General features: G+C 37.9%; 1 protein-coding gene across 37 annotated transcripts in view; it reads right to left on the reverse strand.

The window, feature by feature from the left end:
* Dtna (dystrobrevin alpha) overlaps positions 1–21,418 on the reverse strand; it is a 315,681-nt gene that overhangs the window by 108,722 nt on the left and 185,541 nt on the right. For all 37 annotated transcript variants that reach the window (XM_048806343.1, XM_048806342.1, XM_048806340.1 and 34 more), the window contains one exon: positions 15,153–15,233. In XM_048806343.1, coding sequence (XP_048662300.1) covers positions 15,153–15,233 — 81 coding nt within the window. The remainder of the gene's footprint in view (positions 1–15,152; positions 15,234–21,418) is intronic.

The following is a 21,418-nucleotide window of genomic DNA, read 5'->3' on the forward strand; positions in this document are numbered from 1 at the left end:
ACCCCCCCCCCCCCACACACACACCAAAAAACAAAAACAAAACAAAACAAACACTATCATATTCAGGTAGAATCATAACACCCTCGCCCCCAGGAAAAAATTCTTTAAATTCTTTGCTCCCCTCTGTCTGTTACAAAGATATCTGGCCCTTACTATAAGCTTTCTTTTAGAACTTCTGATTTATTTTCCTTTTACTGGATGAAATGGTATTATAAATCCATGAGGGAGTGTTGCATGGTAATCACTAGTTTAGTTCAATTTCAGGTCAGATATCTTGAAATCCACACAACTTCAGCTCATGAGAAAAAAATAATATTTCACTGTATCACTACTTACCATACAGCCATTGCCCATGGAAGCAGCAACATATGGAGAAAGTCTGCCATATGCTGACAGATCCAGAGTTGGAAAAGGGAGCAAGAGATGAGATTCCATAACAACTTCAAAAGAAATTAAATCTAACCAGGGATTTTTAAGGATTTAGAATGCATGGTGGTTCATGTTGTAGGTGATTGGATAAAATATAAGAACTTGACCATATAAGAGATTGGATTCCCTTGAGGAGAGATACATTCAGATGACCTAGCTGGAGATCAGCACAGGAAACTGAATTATGAATAGTCCACACCCATAGGGCAGTTTTTCTCTAAAGTGCTTCAGGAGCTGTAAATATGGGGTTACTATTGTGAGTTGGAAACTTAAGAAAGACTTGGAGGAGATAAGGCTCAAGTCCACGTCTAAAGCATAGCAGAAAGTGCACAAATGAGGATGAGGAGGGGAGAATACTCCAGGAAGAAGAGGATCAGGCGGCCAATAGCCCAAAACAGTGAAGGAGGGTGGTGTGTGTTCAGTTTTTGAATTGACCTTACTGGGCCAGAGAAGTTTGAGTTAAGAATAACAGGAGAGCAGGATTCATAACTAAGCACATTTATCTATTGCCCATTATGTTAAATTTCTCTAATTTTTTTGATAAGCAAATCCCTCTGTTTTAAAATTGACATGAATTTATTTTTTATTTTATTGAGAATTTGCATTTTATAAAGCTTATGCCTAGTTTTGTTTTCAGACTACAATGTGAGCTAATTCAGATCCCTAACTATAGCCAACGAAGCTGGCTGGGAAAACCAGGGTTGCTCTCTATAGTTTGAGTGAATCTCAAACTATGGTTTTCCACAGTTCTTAGGTCTGGCCAGGGCATCCCTAAGTATAAACAGCCCTTCAGGTGATTTTGATAGACAGTAAGGTTGGAGAGCCCCTACTATGGAGCATGAGTTATGAATGAAGTTAGACACCAGATAGGAAGAACAGGAAACTGATGTTCATTTGAGTCAGTGGAATTCATTTAAAAGATATCCCAAAGGGCCTGGTCAAGAATGCAAGGAAAAAATTAGCCTGTTGTTCAGATTTTTTCAAATAAATATTTTAAATTTTATGCTCTGATTTATCTCTTTTTATGACAAAATATTATTTTAAAATCTGTTGGGAAGGAAGAACCAGTAAATAGTGTGCTTTGCCAGGGTAAACAAATGTATTTTGATGTGACTATATTGTGGGTATTAGCCATCACTCACATTAACCAAACAATGAATTCAGAAAGAAATGTTGGTGAGAGCACAATTTTTAGATTTTTAATTAGTAGTCATTTGCTAAGCCTTTATAAAATGTGAACATGAACAATGACAATGCCAGAGTAACTCACAGTTTTTTTTTTTTGTTTTTTTTTAATGCTTGTAATCTCAACTTCTTCCTTGCTTCCAAAGTATGCTTTGATCGCTAAAGCAGTTAGTTCTCTATCTTAAGAACCCTTGGAGAGAAGCATCATATCTTAGAAAGATAACATTTCAGTTTCACTTTAATTTCCTGGTTAAGGTGATGTAATAATGCTTAATGAAAAGTTCTACAACACATTTTTGGTGTAAAATCAAATTGAATATCATGCCAATCCTCAGAGGCCCTGGCAGTACATCCTTTGCCCATTAGGAAAAAGTATTCAGTGTTCCTTAAATTGTGTTTGTAGACCAGCTTCATTTTTCAAAATGAGGTATAATAATTGTTGCCTCAATAGCTGTCATACTATAAATTAAACTAAATTCAATGGAACTAAGCATTTATTAAGCCTATTATTTTCAAAGTATTGCACCAAGGATTGTAAAAAATAATAAGGAAAAGTAAATGAAAAGAAAAATATGAATAATAATTTCTCCTTGCCAGTGCTTAACTTTGTATAGAATAACTTTGCATTTGTTTAATAACTTTAGTGTTTTAGTTTGTTTAATGACTTTAGAAGCATGAGGACCTAGTGTTTTACTTCCTCTGAGGCTAGTCACTGTGCACAGGGTTTTTAGATTAGATAACTTTGTTCAGGTTTCTTTAATAGGGTTTTACCATTTCCCATATTCTAGTCCCCTAGTTTAGGTTTTAATACCTTCTACTTGGAAGCAGGCCTCCTAATCATTGCCAGTTTTATACCTTTCTACTTAACCTAAGAAATATGAGGGTCACCTCTGGCTAGGCCATTCTTCATTGCCTTTTGAATCATATCCAGAATGCTCAGAGTGAAAAACCCATGTTTGGACTCCAGTTTACTGACCTTTAGTCTCATTTTATGCTACTCTCCAGCTTCTTCCAAGAGTCCTGTGCTCCAGACACATGAGACTTCTTACAATTCCAGAATATGCCTTGGCCTTCTTAACGTTTACCTGTCCTCAGTCTGCTCCCTCCACCTGGTGTAGCTTCAATCCACTATTCTTCAAGGTGATATATATATGCCATGTCCTCTAGGAAGCCCATTCTGATATCCTCTATATGTTGTAGACCTTTTCTTTAAGCTTTATTACATCACCTTAATCAGGAAATTAAAGTGAAGCTGAACTATTGTCTTTGCTTGTCTCCAAGACTTCTTGGAAAATAGAAGGTAAACTGCTGTCTGTCTTTCATCATGCCCGGAGTCCTTCACATATCTATTAGATCACTGATGACATTCTACATTTTCCACACTAGTGGACATAATTTTTCCCTTAATGTTCAAGATCAGCCCATAATTGGGCTTTAGAAGAAAAGTCTCTAAAATTATGAACTAAATGTTGTGTGTAAGGTCATGTGTGTTTTTTGGGAAACCGTCCACAGCTTTTATGGGAGTCTCTAGAAGATATGTGGGGAAACACAGAACTAAATGATAAGCAGATTGAAGATACAGACGATGTTTTACTCATGTTCGAGTTCTTCACAGTTCCTTGCATAATACCTAGTTCAAATTGGAGTGACTCGTCATGCCTATTGAATGGAGTATAACACCTGCTGCAAGCCAGCTACCATGCATAATCCCTAGAAGCTTTTCTCTGTGCTTCAGTATTTCAAGAAAGCTCCATGATCACTGAGCATGAATTTTCACTTTACCTCTTATTCTTTACACACTATGCCTGGCACAGATGGCCAGAACCCTAGGTGTCAGAGGCCACATTCCAAAAAGAAAGTGCATCCACAGGGCTGGCAACTATGAGCAACTGTCTTCAACTTTTTCTTTATAACCTTTGATGGGCACACGTGGCCCAACATGAAAATAGTTAGAGGACATAGGAGCATTGGAAACATTGAGCAAGTAGCAACTGGCTGTGAAGTGTTACTTTCTCTGTACTCATTCAGTACCATTTCAATATATAGTTAATTGTGCATTGAGAGTAGATAATGGGCTAGACAGTAGAAAATGCATTTCATTCACCAGTTAAGATAATATTGACAGCACAGCTTCCTAGCACACAGAACATTTTTTGGGAAGTGGGGCAAGCATTTGGCTGGTGTTGTTATTAGTAGTAGCAGCAACAGGCATAGTAGTCTACAAAGCTTGCTTCATTGTACCAGTGGTTTTTTATTTTTATTATGTCAAGTTTTGACAGGTATTATAGGATAGCAATTCTGTATACCGTGACACCTGGCTGATTTTGGAAGTTAGAAGTTGCGCTCTTATATGATTTTATCTGGTGTTCATCCAAGGAAAGCTACTCTTGTGCAATGCTCTCCTCATCTTGAATAAATAGAACTAACTTTATAATGATGTATAAGGAGATAACACAGAATTCTTAGCCCAATACCATGAAGGGTATTACAATATGTATTAGATATACGTGATTTTTTTTTTTTTTTTAGCCACCACAATTGAATAACTTTTCTTTCCTTCAGAAAATGACAGATGGCTCAGGGAACTAATAGGTTAGTATTAGTTTATGAAAAAACATACAGCAAAGTTTTAGAGTGCATCTACTGTTTGATATTCATAAAATTCAGATCTACTACAAAGAGAGCACATTCATTACATTCTGAACTTGAGCTCATCCTATTACTAAATTTGTACACTAAGGAATACAACTATCTAGGATAACCTAAATTAATGAGATGATCTCATGCTGCATTTTTCTTTTTTGTGCTGTTTCAGTTAAATTTTTCTTTTAAATGCACTTGATAATTTCAAGAATCAGCACTATGATTGACAGGCCTCTAAATGTTCCTATAGATGCACTGTTGAAAAGGGGGACTTTAAACAGCAAAGAAAGGGACACACTTTCATTGGCTTATTTCAGACTTTCAGCTTATTTGCTATTGTTTAATATTTGGAAGATGGTCAAGTAAATCATACAGATCATGCCAAGCAGAGATTTTGGAAAGGGCCTGACAATACAAATAATTGAAAAAAAAGTACAAAAAAATTAAATAAAGGGTGAGTTTAGGCCAAATAAAAGCTAGGTAAGTTATTAAATAGCTGTTTCTAGAATGGAAACAGTATACCATATGTATATTGGGTTTCTTATGATTAACTACAAGCTCCTAGGGAGAAAAGCTTTGAGTCTGAATCAGTCCCATGTTTCTCAGGGTGCTCAGAAGCTCAGCAAGAAGTCTTTAAAAAGTCATTACTTACTTTATGAACACATCTGCAGGTAAACATGGATTTAATATATGCTGTGTGTGGAGAATATAAGCAGCCATTAAGACACAAGTCTCACTGTCCTGGATTATTTTCCTCAGAGCACTCACTCCTATCTAAATTGTTGTGTTATTTGCAAGAATGAAAGCTTCATGAGGGTTAGGTTTTGTTGTCTTGTTTCGTTCATTATTCTGTATACAGAATGTATACAGAACACTGGCATATGGAGGGTTAATTTGTTGAATGATTTAAAAAAAATGTTTTCCCAATGGAAAAGCTTTTATTTTACAACCTAAGTCACTGATGGTTAAGAATTTTTTTTTTAAAGGATCACCGGTATCATTTAGTCATGTTCTTGGTTTTCAGACACTCTTTTCCATATCACAGAACTGAGTCTGTGTAGTGGCCATTGCTGGAAAGAAAATCTGATAGGACCACATTTCCAGGATTTTAAAAGATTGACAGGTACAGAGTTTTTGTTTGGTATGATGAAAAGTTGTGGAAATTGATGATGGTGATGTTTGGATAAAATTGTAAAAGTATTTAATGAAACTAAATAGTACCCTTAAATTGGTTTAAACAGCAAATTTTATGTTATATGTTTTGAAGCAAATTTTTGAAAAGCATTGAACAACTTTAGATGGAAAAATAGAAGATTATGTTAAAATAACCGTGAAGTGGAGTCAGTGCCACTATACATTATGCTTCATATAATGAATTATACATTTTTTGGAAAGTTATTTTGCCTGGATATATTAGCTATTGCTTTTTAGGTAGTGAAGTAGTTTGTTTTCTGGATATTTGCATTTTTTAGAGTTTAATGTATTCATCCTTCCCCATCTTTTGTAAGGGTAAATATGTTTCATGGTTTAGAATGATTCCCTCAAGTTTCACTGAAATGCTGAAGTGCCTTCAACAACTCAGGAAAAGAAAATTTCAGTCTGCCTCTAGAACCTTCCACCCTGTGAAACTTACAAATCCATGGGGCTTACTCTGAAGGGGGTTTCTCCACATGAACTTCCAGTCATAGATTTAATAGGTAGGCTTCTTAGAGCTACTGCTGTTTCCTCACAAACATGAGAATGAAGTATAAGTTTTTGAAAGCATTCATGGTGAGAAAAGTCAAAGTTACGAAATTTAAGATTTTTCTAAGACGAGGAGGGATGAATACATTAAACAAAAAAGGTATCCAGAAAATGAGGGCACCTGGGTAAATCTAGAAGATACTAACAAATATTTTTCATTTCTGCAACATAACACTAGTGACAACACACTAAGTAGGCTGGCCGTGGTATTTTACTCATTTAAATTAATAGATACTGAACCATATACTGTCTTTGATATCACCAACTTGTTCAAAAGCTTCTTCCCAAATGGTCTCAAAAGGTCCATTCATTTGCTTAGTAAGTATCTATTGAACACTTAAGTGTCAGGTACTATAGATACACAAGTATACCGACCGATACACACTGATCTTTCCCTTACCCTATATTTAAATTAGAGAAGACATAATAAATATAACAACTAAGTAAATTATATAGCATATAGTATATTAGAATGTAATAAGTACTTTAGACAAAAGAAAGACAATCCATAGAGCAAGAGGGATGAACTGAGTTCTCATTTTTTTGGCTCTGGGAAAATTTGCTTCCAAATTCCTTTTCTTTTTTGTTAGTAGAATTCAGGTCCTTGTGGTTGTAGGACTGAAGTCCTCATTTCCTTGCTGGCTGTCAGCTGTGCATCTTCCAATGTCTAGAGATTGAGCATGTGGCTCCCTGTATCTTCAAGCCAGCTGGTCTTTCAAACCTCTGGCTTTCTCTTCTGCTGATAGCCTGAGAAAATTCTCTGCTATTAAAGAGGTCATATGATGAGCTCAGGCCCACCCACATAATCTCTCTATTTGATGATCAACTGTGAAATATAACAAACTTTATTAAATTCACAGTCCTGGTTGATTTTGCACAGGATTGCCCAGGAGGTAGGAAATCTTGGGGTTATATCAGACCGTAGTCAACATCAGCTGGGAATATAGCTCCGTGGCAGAGCACTTGCTTAGACTGTAATTGAGGTAAAGGTGTTTTTGGCCAGGTATTTACCATCAGCACAGAAAGATGTAGAGGAACTTCAGAGGTATGTAAAATGTATAACTGATGAGACTTTATGATTGATTCAACTTGAGGTGGGAGAAGATGATTACCAGATCTATCATTTGGGCAACGTGATGGGTCTCAGTATCATTAACAGAGGGAGCAAGTGCTCTTTTAAAGGATCATTTGAACCAATCTTCCACTGTTCTATCATCATCTTCAAACTCTCTTTTTCTCTAATTTTCAACAGGTGAGAATAATATATTAGAAATGCAAATTTCAGGATTGCTGAGAATCGTACTAAAATAAACATGCACTTATTAAAAGTTTGTATAGGAGAATGCTCCACTCACTCTCTCACCACTGCCTCATAGGGTTTGGCGTGCAGTCAGTGACTGTCCCTATTTGTTGAGTGAGTAAGTAAATAATGATTGCTAAAACAAACAAAGAATGTTAAGGAGAACTCAGTGAAAAGTGATTCAAGGTGACATCAGGAATGGCTTTCAAGTAGAATGATGGGTGGATTTGGTTGGAGAGGCCACTCTCCCCTGAGAGTCTTTTGTTTTCTCTTAGTGTGCCCCACAGTCCCAAGATCCTGGAAGCCAGGCTGTGAGAGAACGTCCTCTAAGGGTCCCTTCATCACTCTGCTGACTGGCTCTGGGCCAGGTGTGCAAGCTCCCAGGAACAGGGCTTGGCAGACCACAAGAGAAAGATCACTGAAGCCTTGACACTTGTTAGATAGGCTCAGGGAAGCTTGGCAGGCATTCCTCTGCATGCACCTCTCTTTCCCAACTGACCAGGACATTTAAAGATGATGCTCTTTCCTAACTTGTGGAAGGAAAAGTGTTCAGTTGACACAACTTATAGGCATGATGCAGAAGCAGAAGAAAGGGAAAGAAGCATTAGTCTATTATATCCAGATCCGTCGTAGTAAGACTGTAGGTGTTGGCTTAGTCCACACGTTGTGCTGTGACACCAGCTTGAGCAGACAAAGCTTCCAACATTCTGTAAAACTAAAACTACTGCTTCTTCAAGATCTTAAAAATAAACACAACTGAAGGGAAGAAGCAGCTTCAGTTAAATTTATATTACAATCACCAGGATTCTAAATGATGACTTCACTCTACCAGAGGTTTGCTCTGATAGAGAGGAAGAATTTTGCCGCAGGTTCAGGGAGCCCAAAGAGGAGCAGTTTTTCCACTGTCATATTCCACGGGTATCATTAATGGGTTTGTTTATGCTTTGCTGCTGCCACTAACCTCCCCACAGGGAAATTCCGGAACACAGAATTCTAGTGCAATGCACTTTTCTTTAGTCTAAACAAGTGTCTAGAATGATTTACCATCAGGAATGAAAATTGTAGATCCAAAAATTTGCAACAATACAGAGATAATTGTGCTCCAAGGACTAGTCATCTGCCTGTCCCTAACTCTGAAGGTTTCTGCCATTATGTCCTTCACTGTGAAGATTCTTTCCCCCCTAACTGTAGTTAGTTTTTTTTTTCTTTTAGCTCTGTTTTTACGCTCAAAAGTTTCCACATATCATGATCTGCAAGAATAGAAAACCTATGTTGTCAAGTGGTCTGATAGATGTATCCTAAGATGGGCTTCTTCAATTCCTGACCCCAAGGTTCTACATACCTTCTCCCAGCTATTCAATTAAACACAAATACTGGTCCCCCTCATTGATTTTAGAATATGGTGATTATCTGGGTAGGGCTGACATAAATGCACTATTTTAATAGAAAAACAATTTCACCTGCTGGTCACAGAAGGAGAAATCAGCAAAACACACCTAACTTGTCTGGAAGAAGAAGCAAATATTAACCTTCTGAATGGCCCAAAGGAGGCCACATGGCATTAAGAAGCTCTAAGAACTGAATGTACTCCTCAGTTGACAGCCAGCAAAGAAAATGATTTCTGCCAACAGCCAGTGCACTTAGAAGCACTGAGCCCACATGAGAACCACAGACCCAGCCAGCTCTTTCATTTAAGCCTAGTGATGCTGAGCCCAGAATCCAGCCACGCTGCATTAGATTTCTGACCCACAGAAGCTCTGAGATAATAAATGTTACACTGGCTGTTTTAAGATGCTAAATCTGTGATAATTGGCTATGCAACAATAAAAAACGGATACAGGCAGCCTCAAATCCACCTATTTAATCATGAAGCCAAGAGGAAGAATATACTGGCATACTAGGTTGAAGAAAAATTAATGGGATATTAGTATTTGCTACTAAAAACATATCCCCGGGGTTCTACTGCATCATACTACTCACCTGGCTGGTGAAGAATAGAACTACATAAGTATATTCATCCATTCATTCACAGAAGAATATTTATTCAGGACCTACTAGATATCTGACACTCAGATTAATTTTGCAGTGATAGAGAAATATTTAGAAAAGCAGGTAACTGCATCCTTGGATTCGGAAATAGTCCTGAATGAAGTTTAGAGACATTAACATAGACAAAAGCTCAGATTCTAACTTAAATTACTTCAGGATGAAGCACATTTTTAATAAGTGTTTGATTTACTAAAGAAAAGATATATTGAGGCACTTTGAAAGCCCACCTGCAGGTATAGACTGTTCGCCCTTGTCCCTTTAGAGAAAATTTTAATTGATATGACTGATGATATGGATAGGACTATAATATGAGCAGGGGGGTGAGGGAAGGAGCATCCCCTTGCCGCTCTAGTTCTCTTTTCACTATTGAACAGGAGAGATTAGATCGTTCTGATTTATTTTTCTTGTTTCCTTTTGATGTTGCCTTTTGAAGCTACGTTTCATTGACTCCAAAGTAATTTCTGAAAAAAGGTCTGCTGACATTGCAGGATACCTGGATCATTAAGCATGTCAATGCTGACCAAAGAAATAAAGTTCTTGTAGGAAGCAGTTATTTGTTTAAAATAAAGGCCAAGATGTTGCCATTTTACACATGCGTATAAACCATTTATGGGTATTTATTTTTTGTGGAAAGTGAACAAAAAAATCTGGAAGCTCTAGATAATGTTGTGAATTAGAATGGATTATTTGAACTATTTGTTTTTTGTATTCTCTATCCTGTCCTCTTATAAAATACAAAACAGCCAGCTTTGTGCCCCCTAATTTTCAGAGGCATTAATTCTTTTATTATAGAAGGGAGTTTGCTATTTATGTCATGTGGAGGGAGGGCATAACAGGACATAAAAGAAAAATGATTAGGAGAAGTAGTGATTTGGAAAACCTTTCCTATGGAAAAATCTGGAAGGAATGGAAAGTCTTTTGCCTGAAAAAGACAAGGTGTTCTTGCAATTCTTCTATAGGGTTGGTGAACTTTTTTGATGGACACAGAGACATAACCAAAGATACTATATAGCTATACATGTAGGAGAAAAAGAACTTCCACACATTTTTATGGATGAAATTAAATATATAATAATCGAGGACAAATTTTAAACATTGTTGGCCTACTAATGAGAAGGGTGAAATTCTTTCTCGGGGAGACATTTTATCTTGCTTAATTGGGATTAGATATTAGTGTTCCCTTTCATCAAATCAGTGGCAAATATCTGTCTCTAAAATCAATTCTTAATTCATGGGATATACAGAAAGAGGTGCTGGGCTGCATTTACTCCACAGGTCACAGTTCTCTGGCCTCTTGTTTGGAGGGAAACCGTAAATCTCATTATCCATTAAGAATTGCATCAGAGAAAATGGCCTTTGAATTTAGACAAGAAAAAAAAAAAGAAATCTTCTAAAAACTTACCCACTTTATGCTGTATCCAGACAATATTTATTTTTCGGTGATGGTGACTTTACAATGTTAGTTTTTATGTTTTTTCTTCCATTGTGTAGGTTTTAAACTTAATTTTGTTAATATACAAAATAAATTTTGCCCAAGGTCTGCACCTAAAAATAAACTGTTAAAATCCATTGATTTCTGCTGCTTTTCAGAATACAACAGACACTAGTATGGCAATATGTAAATCAGTGGATGTGTAACCGATGTGATTCTGCAATCTGTATATGGGGTAAAAATGGGAGTTCATAACCCACTTGAATCAAAATGTGAAATATGATATATCAAGAACTATGTAATGTTTTGAACAACCAACAATAAAAATTATAAAAAAAAGAATTAAAAAGTTTCTTGGACTTAAAAAAAATCCATTGATTTCTGTGAAAAAAAAATATGATAAGGAGTTTCTAATATGGTCTGAATGTTTGTGCCCTCCCCACTCTAACTTCGCGTTGAAATCTAATCCCTATTGTGGCAGGAGGTAGGGTCTTTAGGGAGGTTGGTTAGGTTAGAGTGGATCCCTCATGTTTGGGATTAGAGCCCTATGGAAGAAACCCCAAAGAGCGGAACTGCCCCCATCCTGTGAGGACACAGCAAGAAGGTGCCATCATCAGAAAGTGAGCCCTCAGCAGGCACCAAATTGGGTAGTGCCTTGATGTTGGCAGAATTGTGATGCATTTCTGTTGTTTATAAATATCCAGTTGATAATATTTTTGTTATAGCAGCTCAAAATGACTAAGACAGTTTTTGATAAAGCAATCTGTTAGCCCCTAGAAGGAGCTTTTAGGGACAATCACCCATGCTTGCAAAAACCAAAAAAGCTGTGGCCACTTGAAATGATGGTAAGTGTGCCTTTAAATTTTAAATGTTTTGTTGTTGTTGTTGTTGTTTCAGAAAAGGCCTACCAGAGAAATTTATAAGGAGCCAGCCCAAATTACTAAGTCACCTGCTTCGTCCCTTTTAGGTGAGCTAGAGTCAACTTTGATTATTATAATACTAAATTCTGTTCCCAGAGGTGTTCCACCCATTATTTTTGGAACATGTAATGTGTGAAGAAGCATGACATTGTATCGAGGATGCTCAGGAAAGTCCTGCCTCTACATGTGATGAGAGTCTGTCCTGCATGAATATGTATGAGTTTCCCTAATAAAAGCCCCATGCTTTGTTGGCTAAGGGAGAGACACTGCTTTTGGATGATCCCCAGTGCGCTCCAGACTTGCTGCAAGGCATGACCCTCTCTTCCCTCTTTCATCTCCTGGTTGTGCTTATCAGCTTTGCACTCACAAAGCAGCAAATCAACTGCATTTGGTCACAAATGCAGTTATATGTATATATATATATATATATATATATATATATATATATATATATATACAACATAAAATTTTACCTTAATATTTATATATGTATANCACACACACACACACACACACTACCTAAAATTTTTATCTAATTTATTTTGATGCAAAGTAAAACTCTATTATGTGGTGCCATAATTGTTTTGAGTTAGGTCTGACAACAGACTAAAATTATCTTCCTCTAATCCAGGAGAGTAAATTCAATGTTGACTAATGTTGTCAAAGTAAATAAATAAAGAAAAGAAAAATAAATCACTGCTTCTGATTATCTGTCTAGAAGGAAGTTTCCAACTTTGAGTAAGATGAGCCAAGACTAATTGTATTATTATTCTGTAAGGAACTATGAATATCACAACTGATATATTTATTGTCAGGAAGGAAAACTCAGCAAACACATGTAATACTTGTATTTAACACTTCTGAAGAAGGTAGAAGCAATTTTAGAAAGAAGCTTAATTTTAGCAGAGCAATCAAATTATGCTTGTTTTTTATGCCTGAGCCTCAACTTTGTCTAGTATCTTTTCCTAAAATGAATGGAGTTTATAAGGTACATTGTAAAGCAAATAAGACTCCCCCACTCCCCAGCTTAATATCTGCTCATTCTTTAAGATCCAGCCTAGATTTCCCTTAGGAAAGTCCTCCCAGCAGCCTCCATCTCTCACGTCGGGGCACTCCTTACCAGGGTGCCCAAACACCATGTACGTATTTCAATTGTGATACTTCTACATGGGCTTATAAATTTGTTTAAAAGTCCGTCTACCCAGCCAGGTGTGGTGGCATGTGCCTGTCATCCCAACTCAGGACGCTAAGGCAGGAGGGTTGAAAATTCAAGGCCAGCCTGGGCAACTTAGTGACACCCTCTCTCAAAATTAAAAATGAAAAGGGATGCAGCTCAGTGGCAGAGTGCCCCTGGGTTCAATCCCCAGCACTGGGGAAAGAACAAAAACCAAACAAACAAAAAGTGTATCCATCTAGTTAGACTTGGAGCAACAGGAAGTCAGGGATGACATCCTATTCACCATAGCCCTTTCTCTGGTTCCTAACACAGTGCCAGACACATAGTAGGAGCTCATACATGCCTACTAAGCCAAGACATGAACAAATGGACAGGTGGGTCACTTTTCACCCACTATGCACCATCATCCTCTCTTCTTTACCACTGCTTTCCAAGAAGATCAGTGTGACAGAGACACAATTCTAGATGTAGGATAAAGACAAGGTCAGAAAATAATGAGAAGAAGAAGAGATGTCCAAGAATGAGAAGAGACCTTTCTCAGGGAGCAGGAGCCATGGAGCAGTGCGTGAGGGTTGCTAGGTCACCTGACAAAGGATGACAGTGTGTGTGCAGTTTGCACTGTTGGCAGGAGGGCTGCAGCTCCCTGTGAGTCTCTTTCCTTCCCTTCTGTCCCCTCCTCTCCACCCCCCCCCACCCCTCTGTTCCTCATTCTCTCTTCTTCCCTCTCTCTCACTTCTTTTCTTCTTCCTCCTTACCATTTTGTAGGCTTTTTCCAAAGAAAGAAGCCTAAGGAAAGCTCTGTTGGGCTAAGCTTTAAAAGGGGAACAAAACCCCCTTCCCCGTGCTCTTCCTGCCTCCCCAGTTTGGAGGGCCACTGTCATGCTACTAAATGGCCAGAACTTGGGAGAATCCTGTAATTTTTCATTCCTGAGAATGTCGAGATTCTTCCTCTGGTTCTAACGAGAGTGTTCCGTGTCAGGGGGAAGGGCAGCTTTTCTTCTCTGGGAACATTTTCCTTGTCCCCTAACCCTGGAAAGGGTTTTTATTGACTCATCGATGCCCAGGATTACAAATACAGCCCCTTTTTTTCCCCATCTGCTGTAGCCCTTTTCTCACTACTGCTGTGGGATTGGCTTAGTATCCTGAGAGGAATCAAAAACGCATATTGATGTTCTACCATTGTTTTTTTTTTTTTTTTCTTCTTCTTCTATCCCAAACCCCATGCTCAGCTAGTGGGGCTGGAGAACAGGCTATAGCTGGGCACCTTAAAGAACAGATGCACACTGCCCACCCTCCTGTCACCATCAGCTGTATGCTTGGAAACCTGGCCCTGGGAAATACCTGCTGGAGATTCTGGCAGGGTAGAAATCTGCAGGTGGCTGGTCTTTGCATATGCCAAGAGTCCCATTCCCATGCCAGTTATTCAAGAACTGTCTGTATGTGCTCAGGAAAACATTATGGCTTTCGCTGTGTAGAATTTGTCCAATATTAATTAGAAAAAGAGACCATTATCAGTTTTTAAAAGCAGAGCCAGTTTTTCTTTCTTTCTTTTTTTTTTAAAAATAATGATAATAAATTTATACACATGGAATAGGAAGCAATATTTTTTTCCAAGAGAAAATGGATATGGTGATGGGACAGAAGCGTTGACCCAGCAGGGAATGTAAACTGCTCATTGTGGTCAGTGATCTGACTCATTTCCTATATTTTAAAATTCGGGAACAAGTTGAAGCGAGTTCCCTGGTTTCTTTAAGCAACTTCCCTTCTGTCACTGTTGTCTGATGTCAGTAAATGTAGTTAATACTCCAATACAAAGGGCTGATCTTACAGCATCAGAACTAAGCTTTGATGTTTTCCAGGAGCTTGTAAACATGTTCCAATACTTACAAAGGAAATACACATATCAGGAGGATTTAATAATGTTTGATGTTTTATAAAGTTCATGAAAACCATTTTGATGACATTGCATTTAGAATACCAAGGGTAGAGAAAAGACGAAAAACTTTTTCCAGACTTAAACCAGTTCAAAGTTGGGATGATCCATATTTCCAGACGCTCATGAATTTCAATACTTTAGTAGGTAAAAGTAATTCAGACCTCAGAATTACTTAGGAACAGTCTTTGTACCATTTGTGTATCATTATAATCCTTTTATTGTTGTGTAAACATTTTTTTATCAATACGTGCAAGAAAATCTGGTTTCAATAAACTTAGTAATACATGTAAACTATAGGATTCATAAAGGTAATTAGCCCAAACAACTGGCATACTTACAATTGCATTTCTTCTGAACAAATCTAAGCTTGCATGCTGTTCTGTAGGTGGAGAGTCGGATGCGATCCAGATCTTGAGCCCCTAGTGGGGGAGAAAGAGTACACATATGGTATGCCACGTGTGTGGAAAGGAATTATCATGTTTATAAATAAAATAACTGCAGATATAATCATACACTTATTAATTTTGTTAGAATACAAATATTATTTTAAGACTTGAAAAGGTCTGTCTCGCAGTCCTCAGGTTCAAGGGGAAAAGGAGCCCCTGCATTCCATTCAACATTGGAACCTAGATTGTCAACCAAGTGCATGAACCAGGGAACACAACCTCTTCCCTGTTGTGTCTATCATTTCCAAGAACAATCTGCTCAAGCTGTGACTTAAATAGCTAGATGATATCAGACACTATCATAAAATAAATGCACTGCTATTGAAAACATTGCTACTAGGTGACTGAATGTGAGCACCTTCTCTGTGGATCCTTCAGCCAGTTGCTTTTAGAAGCCTCTGTTTTCTCACCTGAAAGTTGGGGATAATGAAACTAACAGTACTTATTTCACAGGATTGTTGTAAGGATGAATGAACATATGCCTAAAGTACTTAGAACACTGCTTGGCACAGTGTTCACGATTGGCCTATATGTTCACTATTATTACGAATATCTATTATAATATTAGAGGAGGAGACTCCTTTCTAAAAAAAAAAAAACTTGTATTCTTTCTTACACTATAGCTTCCAGTTCCTTCCTGGCAGAGGGAACATGCTCCCTATATTGTTGAATGACTTTCTTATTCCACACTTTAACTCAAGAATCCAGCCTGGTAGGTACCACATCTATCATCCCAGTGACTCTAGGAGTTTGAGGCAAGAGGATTGCAAGTTCCAGGCCAACCTCAGCAACTTAGTGGGGCCCTAAGCAACTTAGCCATACCCTGTCTCAATAAACAAACAAACAAATAAAAAGAATTGGGGGGTGTAGCTCAGTAGTAAAGTGCCCCTGAGTTCAACCCTGAGTCAAAAAAAAAAAAAAAAAGAATACAGCATGGCTCCCCATGACCAGAACATCAGGTCCAAAAGCTCTGCTGAGAATCCATGACCTTGTGCAGGCTCTTTCCATCTTACCTGCCCAAGAGTACATCTCCCCACTCTGCCACAGAATCTCTGCTAGGCTTGGGCCAGTCTCTCCACAAGCCACATCACAGCAAACTGAGCTCCTAGTGTTTCCTCTGCCCAGATTTGAGTGGATTAATCTCTAGACTGTATTTAGAACATATTCGACTGTCAATAAATGTGTCTGCTTTTCTTTGCTTTTAAGTTTTGGGCTCTCTTCCACACATATTCATGTTTTGTAATAGATATAAGGCAGGTAGGTATATTTTGCATGTACTGAACTTTCTCTTCACCAGTGGTACATCGGTAAAATGTGCCACGTGAATGTTTCAAAATGTAATAGTGTACCAAGCCAATGAACTGCCATGGATGCAATTATATTAGGAGGCCAATGAAGTGCTTTCTCAGTGAAACTCAGGATGAATTAGTGAGTGTCCTTCACTGACAGCATTCAGCCTTCCCTCAATTCAAACTGATCTCTTTAGATTCACTTAAAAATATTGTCAATAGTCCTATTACTTTGTGGTTTTTTGAGGAACATCATTAAACATTCATTCTTATGAAAGTATATTTCTTGACAAACAGGCCCATCGGTACTGAACACTTACAAAATGTTCCCAGAGAAGAAAAGCTGCCCTTCCCCTTGACACGGAACACTCTCGTTAGAACCAGAGGAAGAATCTCGACATTCTCAGGAATGAAAAATTACAGGATTCTCCCTGACTCAATCCAGAAATTCTCTGAAACATGTTCTCAGGAGATGGACATCTAGCCAACAGCCATCGATTATTTCTAATGATAGGAAAGATTATAATTTTGTAAAAATAAATAGATTTTTAAGCCAGTAATCCTTAATTCTGTCACCACCTAGCTGTGTGAACTTCAGCAAATTTTTAATTGGCAATTCAATTTCCTCAGGCATAAAATGAGGATAACAATATGAACTTGAGCAGGTGGTAATAAATATCCAGTTTTGACCTCTGCACCAGGTAGATAGTCAGCAGCTAACAGAAATGGACCTGCTTAGAGGGCTTTCTGTACTATAACAGATTTTTTTTTAAACATTTCAGCTTTAATACGCCTCTTTGTGACTTCAACCCACTTGATGTAGTTTCCCATCCAGAGCCACATACTCTTTTCTCCCCTGCCATTAAATAATTCATTTCTCAAATACTACGTGGCAACCATCATTATTATTATTATTACCATCTTAGATGTCATCTGAAAATTATGGACAAAAGCCCTGTCACCATAAACTTTAAAGTTTAGCTGGGGAGGTAACTTTTCCTTCATTTTTTAATGTTAAAAACAATATGATGTCTATCATTGAGTCTGGTATGCAACAGACAGAGAAGTTGTTATTATTATTCTCATTACCATCAGGCATGGTTTTAAAGCCCTTATATATTCCAATCACCCTGTTCATGGCTGGTTAATATCTTCCTAAAATGAGAAACACAAAGTAACTCAAATGCCAGAGATAATGCCTCCTCATATAGAATGTATAGAAAGCAGTTAATGCCACCTTTCATAAGGATATTTATGAATGTAATAATATATGTATATGTATATATGTATGTATATATACATATATATGCAGATGGTTTATTTTTTAGGTTCTTATTAAGCTTGCAGTTAATTCAAAAGCTGGTTTTAAAGAATCATATGTGCTTATTTTCTACTCCTAGATTAAGGATAGGGCTGTATTTATTTGGTTAGTTTATTTTAAATTTTAGTTCATGCTTCTAACCTTTCTGATATCTTTTAAAATTTTGATGTTGTCACTGGCATATCAAAGATCCTCCCCAGTTTCTTGTCCTCTGTAAATCTGATAGGCTCCTGTGGCTCCCTAAGATGCCAGATAACCAGAAACAGAGAGACAATCACAAATGCCTGAGCACTCAATCTGCCTTTCCCACCGCATGGGAATGGACTTTTATTGATGCTGAGTTTGGCTCAGTAATCAGGAGAGGCTCAATATCTATACACCATCTTTTAAAAGAAAATAGTAGGGGGCATAGACCGCTTGTGTAAGTTCCTTAAGAATAATGATTCAAGCTGCAGATAGTATACAAAGACTGAGGCAGATCGTAGTAAAGGTTCTTAGTTCCATCAAGACTTTATCTCTGGAGAACAGTAATCCTGGTACCTCTGATAGAGGTCCTGGGGCAATGTGGTAAAGATGTATCTCCATAGGATGTGGTAAAGAGACACAGAGATGATGCTGAGGGACTGGGGTGTGCTGACTGCTCCCTCCTGCTCTATCACTATGTTTACTTAACACATAGTGGGTTTTGTTCCAGGATCAAGAAGGGGCCTAGATGTCTATAAATGTTTCCTATCTGTGTATGTTCTTACCACCTGATGATGTAAGTCCTGAAGTGACATAGTGAGCAACAAAATTGAGCTCTTCAGATACAGCAGCATACGACCTCACACCAACAATGCAAATGGCACCAGAGGATCCATGTTGGATTTTGGGACCCAAAGAAAACTGAGATATGCTCCATGGACTTTTGCTCTGTTTATTCACCTTGCTTAAAATAATTTTTTTTCTTTACCTCAATAAATCCTGAACTTAATTCACTTCTCCATGTGTGGTCTTTCTATAAACCCAAAGTCTACCTTGGAATTACTTGCATATCTTCTGTGTCCTCATCCAAGTCATTGATTAAAACCAAGGACCTGAGCAGGGTCAGCATACTGTAGAAGGCTGCCTTCCTCCCACTTGGCTGACTTATTAATTAATCCTCTGGACACAGACACCACACCACCTGTCGATCTACATAATTATATGGTGACCCAGGCATCACTTGTCCAACGCATAAACAACCTAAGAGTCTTTGTCAATACCTTGTTGAAATTAAGGTTAATTTTTATTTGATGGTGTTTTCCTCATCTACCAGTCTGGTGACCTTATTAAGAGGGGAAATTATTTGGCTTAATTCTCTCATTAAAAAGACAGCATTTAAGTAAATGAATAAGGAAATGGAGACATTAGAGGAATCTTTGTTTTTAGCATGTTAAAGTGTTTAGGATCACTACTACCTTTTGTCCATGAAATGAAAAATCCATTTTATCATGAAAGCTACATCAGATTCATACTATAGAGTCTAAAGAATCTGTGTTCTGGGACTGTGGCTGTGGCTCAGTGGTAGTGTACTTGCCTGGCATGTGTGAGGCACTGGATTCGATTTTCAGCACCACATATAAATAAATGTAATAAACGTCTATCAACAACAACAAAAAAATTAAAATAAAACAAAAAACTAGAAAAATATCCTTTAAAAAAAGAAACTATGTTCTTCCTTTTGAATAAAAAATGAGTATAGCATTTTTCTGTCAGTTTTTTTAAACTTTTTGCAATGTCTACAAGATAATGGATCATAATTATTTTTTTCATAATGTCACTTGGATATAATTTTTTTTAAAACCTAGAGATTCAACTCATTTGAATTATTTCTTATATTTGTTCCATACTAGTACACAGTGAGGGCTTGGGATAAATAATTAAGGGCAGAGATGAATACTACTTTCTCTATAGCAGAATATATTTGAAAATTTTCATAATAAAAAATTTAAAGTTCATTTATTTAAGGAATCTTGATGTTCACACCAGCTCCTCAAACCTCTCCTCCTCATGTCATGGTTGAAAAAAGTGATAAAGATGAGGAAAGAGAGGTAAGAAATTATGTCTGTTCAGTGACCAGCTATAAATTACTCCTCATCCATCTTCTCATGTTTCTCTCTCTCTTCCTTCCTTACCTCTGTTCCTGCCTCTCTCACTTCCTTATTTCCTTCCTCTTGCTTTTTTCCCATCCATTTATGAAACCAGCTCACCCACCCAACAACCAAGCACTTTACCTAATTTTTGACTTTAGCTTCATGACACTCCAAACGTTTCCACACAATTTATGTATGTTTTGCCTTCTGTTTTGATAGTTCGTTATACAATCTTCTATATAGTCAGTTCAATTTTTAAATATCTCATTCATTTTAAAAATTTGCTCAACAGAAATTTACAGAATGAAAATGAAGCCTACAAACTCTCCATCTGAACTCTGCCATACTTGATGACTCACTGAACGGAGGCATGTGTGTGCATGTGCGTGTGCGCATCTGCGTGTGTGTGTGTGTGTGTGTGTGTGAGGGAGAGAGAGAGAGAGAGAGAGAGAGAGAGAGAGAGAGAGAGAGGAGAGGGCGATTGGGAGGGGAGATGAAGGAGTCGATAGATCAAGGATGACACTTGGATTTTAACCTTAGGCAACTCAGAGGGATGACCTGCCCCTCACTGAGCTCAGGTATAAACAGGAAGGAACAGGTTTGTAGACAGGGGAAGATGAAGAGCTCAGTTTCAGGTATACAGGGCTTGAGCTGTTCATGGGATATGGCGGTGGAGGTATCCAGTGGGCAGTGAGTCTTGATGGGGCCAAGATTGGGGATATTTTTCCAAGAGAAGACTTTGTGCACAAGTATACATTCTAGATGACATCAGGAGGCACGAAGTTGGGAACTGAAACTTGTTCCCACTTCTGAACAGTGACCAGCTATTTTATAGTTGTTCAGAGCCTATGTGAACTGGACGGCAGCAGCCTTGGCAGGGACATTGGCTTTTTTTGTGGTGGGAACTATTACTGGAGTCAATGATGAGCTCACCTCAAGCTGCTTTGTCAGCAGAACAGCAAGAAGGCAAGGCTGGAAGAGATGTTGAGTCTTCATGCTGACTGCTCTGGATAAACTGCTTCATGGGATTACAAGAGGTGGTTTTAAAGGACACTTGAGAGTTAGGGCAATCAATATGATGGCTTGGGTGGCAGAGAAATCATGGGTAGAGAGAACTGGCCAAGAACAAAACTGACTTCAGGTCTATTGGGTACGAAGAGAGAAAATATAACAATAGAGTGGTGGTGACAGAAGACAGAATGGTGATCTATGGTGTTAACATCTTAAAGAGAATAAGAAGCATGAGAAATGCAAAATCAAGTGAAAATGGTCACAGTGTTCAACACGACCTATGGTGATGGGATCATTCATGTCATTTTTCTGGATTTTTGAAATTGGTGTTCCTAAAACTCATAGTGTGTATGACAGAGCATGTCCCAGCTTCCTTACCAACTGTGCGCTTGCTGACTGCCATCATTCTGAAGAGGCCCGCCT

This window comes from Marmota marmota, unplaced genomic scaffold, assembly GCF_001458135.2.
Source record: "Marmota marmota marmota unplaced genomic scaffold, marMar, whole genome shotgun sequence".
Lineage (NCBI taxonomy): Eukaryota > Metazoa > Chordata > Mammalia > Rodentia > Sciuridae > Marmota > Marmota marmota.